Source organism: Dinoponera quadriceps, unplaced genomic scaffold, assembly GCF_001313825.1.
Source record: "Dinoponera quadriceps isolate SergipeBrazil2010 unplaced genomic scaffold, ASM131382v1 scaffold2110, whole genome shotgun sequence".
Taxonomy (NCBI): Eukaryota; Metazoa; Arthropoda; class Insecta; order Hymenoptera; family Formicidae; genus Dinoponera; species Dinoponera quadriceps.
The window spans coordinates 218903-222932 of record NW_014556168.1 but is presented as its reverse complement, the minus strand read 5'-3'; the positions used below and the strand labels follow the sequence as shown (position 1 = coordinate 222932).

Here is a 4030-nt window from a genome sequence, read left to right as displayed (position 1 = left end):
TATATATATATATATATGTATCGTATCGATAGAATATATATATATATATATATGTATCGTTCGAAACGATACGAGCGCCGCGTTACCGCAATATTCCCGAGGACGGAGCTGAGCAAAAATAACGCCACGCCTGCTAATAAATATCCGTGTCCAATGCGGTGCGCGATAACATCGAATGTAGATTTGTCTTGCTCAGTTTCGAAGCGTTGCTTCGCATTAAAGATGGATATCAATTAAAACGCGGCGAAGGGGAATGTTTAATATGCGCGGCGAACCGGCGAACGTACGCGCGTTACCATGTAATTTACGACGGAGTCGCGCGCGCGCGCGCGCGCGCTCTTCGGGCAGGATTGATTTATCAAAATCGCCGCGCGGTGTAACCGATCGAATGTGTGTTAATGACGATCGTGATTGAATTTAATTATCGTCTTAATAACGGAGCGCGAACGTGACGATCAAGCGGCCGCATTGTTACCGAGCCGGCGTTGCGCAAAATTATTTAATCGCGGTAATGGCACTTTCATACGCTAATATTGTCGGCGTAATTCGACACAAATGCCACCCTTTCGCACGCGCTGTTATTATTATCGGCGCACGGGCGCCATCGTCGTCGTCGTCCGAGAGAATCGTAATTAAGAAATGCAAATCGCTTAACTATCCTCCGTACGGTATAATCATCGCCGGCGAACTTGGACAATTCGATTATAATTTCGCCGTTTGTCGCAATGTCGATTAATTCATTGATTTAAAAGATCCGATAATATCTAGACGGCGATATTTCAACTTTTACCTCCTTGAAACCTCTGCCTTTCCTCTTCCCCCCTCTCTCTCTCACTCTCACTCGTAGAGAGACAATCCCTTCGAATGTAATGTAATTGGAGTGACGTAATCGTTTCATACGGATGATCGTGAGGGAGAGAGCGAGCATTAGACGGTGTTACGTGATCGCGACGGGCCTCTCGCCCTACGATCACCGTACGATCACCGTGCTCGATTCGACCGGTCGCTGCCGCGATCGAACTAACCTTGGAACGGATATCCAGTGAAGATGGGCCTGATTCCGCTGACATCCATCCTGAGTCCTCACTGCGTTATCCGATTGACACCGGCCGGCTAGTTTGACACACACTGATCGGTAACTGCCACTCGTGCTTCACGGTCACTTATCTCCGAATAGAAGAGAACCCTCGTTTAGCATCCGGCCCGAAAGGGATGGAGTGACCGCGCACTTGGGTGCCACGTAAGTCGTGCGTACGAGAGCGAGCGAGGTCCGCGCGGGAGGGAAGAAGAAAAGACGGGAAAAGGCGAGAAAAAAGAGACAGGCGGCGGAGGGAAAAAAAAAGAAAGAACGGCACGAGACAAAGTATAAAAAGGTTCCGAAGGCCCTTGAATCCGCGCGCGCGCGCGCGCGGGGGGAAGGGGGGGGGGCTAATCAAGTCCTCCGTGTGAGCGCGCGTCGGCGCGCGGGATTCTTCACGACGGTGCCCGGAAGACGGGGGCGACGTCGTTCTCGGACACGTTCCTGACCGGGAAACAAGAAAACGAATCGGTGAGCACGCGTTGCTTTCGTTGCGAGGGGTACTGCGGCAATAACGTGTCAGCTGGGGTACCGGCTATCTCGTGTCTCTCCCTCGAGAGAACATCGAGGGGGGCTCCGGGCTAGCGGGACGAAGGGTGGAGAGAGAAAGAGAGAGAGAGAGAGAGGGTTTCGCTGGGGCTTTCTGGGACTCATGGTATTAACGGGGGCCCACCGTTGGCTACGCCCTGCCACGTGGTTGGCAAAGGAATACCGTACAATGGGCGGCTCTGGCCACAGGGCCGCCCACGGTACGTGTCCTCCTCGTATATCGCCGGCGAGAGGATCACGTATTACCGCTACCGACACGTGTACGCCACCAGGACGACGATAGTGCGGCGAAAGAGAGGCGATCGCTGCGTCAATTTTGCCTGGGACGTGCCGGCTCGGTCCTCGTCGTTTCTCGTGATGATCCTCGCTCGCGCTCTTCCCGAGGGGATGATTCGCGCGGATCAGGGGGGGGGGGGGCGAACGCATCGTGGCACGATCAACGCTCGAGAATTGACACAATCGACCGAGACAATTGTTCCTCGATCGTGCGAGATCCGTTGCTCGTTCACGGATTCGCGTTATTCCCGGTGGGTCCGCATCGTCCCCCGAATTATCGTCGATTCGTGGCCGTCGTTAGGACGTTGTTCTGTCTCGAGAAACGAAGGGATATTTATGGCCGCCACTGTCCACGAATAAGGATCATAAGGAGCGCATGATGGAGTCGGTATAAATTTTTACGAAGGGCCCGATCCATAAACCCGCGGCCGTCGTGCCCGCTTGTAAATCTTTCCGTACGGTAGCGGAACCCGGGGCTAAGCGGCGAGTCCTTCGTGAGAGCGCCGGCGGGGGGTCCTGCGGAAGTCGTAGACCCGAAATGTGTGCGAGCCCCCTTCGGGGGAACTCTCGACGAATTCGTCGCGAAGACGTGCCGGAGGACAGTCACGGGTAACTCGCTACGCTCTGTAGGTGGCTTTGAGTATTGTGTCGCCACGTTTCGTCGCTTCCGATGAGCCAATCGCTAGTTTACGGTCGTTCGATGAAACACTGAGATATCATTACTGGTAGCTAAAACGAACGAGTTTAAGAGAACTGATGATGACCGTCAGGAGTACACCTGGCTGTATTTTCATTAACTCGAATATTATTAAACATTACTTTTTCAATATTATTATTCCTAAGAAGTGGACTAACTAGTCTGCTTTTGAAAACGGAAAATCCCGCAATTCAATTATTTTCTTTATTTTTCAGATTTGTTTTAGTTTGATGAAAATTTCTGAGATATCCCGACATTTCGAAAATACATTGCAATGCAGTTTAACTCGATTCAAGTACCGTTTTTATTTTATTTCATTAAATGTGTTAAAAAAGAATTTAATTGTTTATGAAGAGTTTTAGTGTTTATTATGTGAACATACGAATAGGACCAAGTTTGAAATAGATTTTAGGTTCTATGTATCATGTGATTTTTATTCCCTGAAATTCAAGTTTTCCTCTTCCTCGATCTTCGTTACGAGATCATTTTTCTCTCGCTTCTTTTAAAGCCGACTCACCGTTTTCTTTTTCAAGAAAATGAGACGCACTTTCCACGCTATTTTCGCAAATTAAATCGCTGCCGTGCCTGCGTGGATTAATGAGACGGCGGCGGTATCATAGCGCCGGTCACTACCGACCCCCTAGGCGGACTCAACGCGTTAACTAGATATTACAGGATACCGCAGTTTCCTGCTAGAGAGTCAATCGCCCGTTTCGCCCTGCAGTTTAGCGTCTTCTTCCGCCGGGCTGCGAGCACCGACGAAAAGTTGAGCACTCGGGTCGGACGAGCACAGCCGATAGTCCGGGAAAATGCCGCCTATTCGGCAATTAGCCGACGGAACGGAGCGTGTCATCGCGTAGAAAGAGGTGTTGCGAAGTCGCGTTCGTTCCGTGCACTTTCCGCGTCCTAGCGGCGTAGACAATGCCGGTCCCAATATTTCCGTGGCCGGATATTTTTCACGCATTGTCTAAAAATCGGCGAATCCACCGTCGACCGTGAAATGTGGTCCGAGGCCCGGCGAATTTGTCGATGTCACCATCGGTCCTGGACGTCGGTTTCGGTTCGCGCGACACGCTCGCTCGCCGAGAAGGGATCGTGGCGGGTGAAACCGGGCGTCAGGTAGCACGTAGCCGTAACGCGTAAGAAATTGATTAGCCGATTTTGACGTCTCATGAGGATCTTAGGCTCGGCCGTTTCGGGCCCTCCGTCCGGCTTCACCGGACGGTTTTGCGACGACGCGGCTTCCTTCGGCCGACGGCGTTTCCAGCCTGAAATCGCCGAATTCGCCGCCGTGGCCGGGACACTCGTTCTTCCTCCTTCTTTCGATCTTTCCGGTCGGAGGAATCGGACGGGCCGCAGTGTGATGACCCCCATGCGATGTGTTCCGGCGGTTTTACGGCGGGACTCGGCGAAATTCTCCTAAGAGGATT

At 51.8% G+C, this 4030-nt stretch overlaps 1 protein-coding gene across 1 annotated transcript in view; it reads right to left on the bottom strand.

Moving 5' to 3' along the window:
- The window catches only part of LOC106747088 (protein gooseberry-neuro), a 25707-nt gene extending 24633 nt beyond the window's left edge, over positions 1–1074 (bottom strand). Inside the window, exon 1 of the mRNA XM_014624367.1 lies at positions 1026–1074. Coding sequence (XP_014479853.1) covers positions 1026–1074 — 49 coding nt within the window. The remainder of the gene's footprint in view (positions 1–1025) is intronic.
- Positions 1075–4030: the final 2956 nt, after the last annotated feature.